Source organism: Empidonax traillii, unplaced genomic scaffold, assembly GCF_003031625.1.
Source record: "Empidonax traillii isolate 1590-97213 ecotype Southwest subspecies unplaced genomic scaffold, ASM303162v1 scaffold1043:size250015, whole genome shotgun sequence".
NCBI classification, from domain to species: domain Eukaryota; kingdom Metazoa; phylum Chordata; class Aves; order Passeriformes; family Tyrannidae; genus Empidonax; species Empidonax traillii.
Window position 1 is genome coordinate 248,444 of NW_020956236.1, and position 1,572 is coordinate 250,015.

Here is a 1,572-nt window from a genome sequence, read left to right on the forward strand (position 1 = left end):
TTTTTTTTTTTTTTTTTTTTTTTTTTTGTGAAAGGGAGCGAGCGGGAAGCAGGGTGAAATTTCTGCTGAGGAAAAGCCCTGGCATTTTCCAAATGAATTTATCAAAGCTTCCTACAAGGCTGCAGCTGCTGCTTCTGGGGAAGCCAGCAGCCTCGGGAAGGCTGGAGGGGAAGGCAGGGGCGTTACCTGTGAGGCAGGGTAGTGGGACAGCCACCTCTCGATGTGCACAGCGTACCATCCCGGGCTCAGGCACCGCTTCTGCAGAGCCCTGATCTCCGAGGGCGCCCAGGGGCCCGACGTGATCACTTCGTAAAAGTTGAATTTCAGGGCAGCGGGGTCCTCGTGGGAGCGCTGGTGCTGCCGGGAGATGTTTGGGGGCACGTCACAAGGATGCTGAAGGTTAAGCCTTGAAGCTTCCCAGAGCTGTGCTGGCAGCCCTGGGCTCCCCCTCAGTGCCACCTGTGCCAGGTAAGAGTGTGTGTGTGGGGGGTTTAAGGCAGCAGGATGGGGCCACCGTTCAGCTCCCACCCTGGGAGCTGAGGAGTCAAATCCTGCCAAAGCAGGCACAGATTTTTTTACTGCTTTGCACTGGCAGTTGTAAAGGTGCAAATGAGAGAGTAAAAGGGTGCAAATGAGAGAGTAAAAGGGTGCAGACTGCAGCCCCAGGCCATGCTTTACTGCTTGCAGAACTTTCTAACCACCAGAAGTGGTGTATTTCATGCTTATTGCAAGATGATTAATTTGTGTCTGTTCTGACATTGCTTTTAGTCTTTCCTTTATCTGCAGGCCTACACCGTATTTCACGTGGAGGCCGAAACATTTCTCTCAGAGGAGCTAGCTGTTTGTTAGGGAAAGGTGTGTGCTCGGTGAAAGGCAAGAAGGAGCATCCTAGAGGTCTCACGGGAGAACAAGAGGCTTGCTTTTGTTTCCAAAGGGAGAAGAACCAACCTCTCCAGGCACAGCTCTTTTGAGAAACTTCAGAAGATGCTGCGCACATGTGTGCACAGCCAAGTATTGCTGAGCTCACGGGAGGCAGGGGTGAGGTGCCAGCTCCTCAGCATCCAGAGCTGTGATTTCCTGGCTGGGCCACGCTCCTCTTCCCCATGTACCTCCCTGGGGGAGGAGCAGAGCTTTCCCTCCCTGCGCTGTCGGCAGTAATTGAGATGAAGCTGCTTGTTTACTGCTGGTGGCAGCTCCGTGCTGGGAACTCTCATCATTTGTGACACCGGTGTCACAGGTGCCCACTGCGAGAGCTGGCACTCAGCACCCTCCCGCTTCCACAGGCTGCGGGTGCTTTGCAGGAAATCCCGTTCCTTGCTCAGGGACACAGATCCCCATCGATGCTGGTCGTCATCCCCCACCACCGATCTGCCCGTACCTGGTACCAGGAGTACGCCCGGTCGGACGGGTCGATGAGGATGGTGATGATCTTGGCCTTGGGGATGAGGGAAGCAGCTCTCTTGGGAGCCTCCTCAGAGTGGAAATAGTTGGCACTTTTCTCGAAGAGGAGGTCGGTAGTGACGTTGGAGGGAGTGGGGAAGAAATCCATGTACCTGGGAGGGGAGGAGACTT

The 1,572-nt window shown here is 54.7% G+C and overlaps 1 protein-coding gene across 1 annotated transcript in view; it reads right to left on the reverse strand.

Moving 5' to 3' along the window:
* LOC114068338 (bifunctional heparan sulfate N-deacetylase/N-sulfotransferase 4-like) overlaps positions 1-1,549 on the reverse strand; it is a 9,688-nt gene extending 8,139 nt beyond the window's left edge. Inside the window, exons 1-2 of the mRNA XM_027904351.1 lie at positions 1,379-1,549; positions 187-357 (exon numbers count right to left, since the gene is read on the reverse strand). Coding sequence (XP_027760152.1) covers positions 187-357; positions 1,379-1,549 — 342 coding nt within the window. The remainder of the gene's footprint in view (positions 1-186; positions 358-1,378) is intronic.
* Positions 1,550-1,572: the final 23 nt, after the last annotated feature.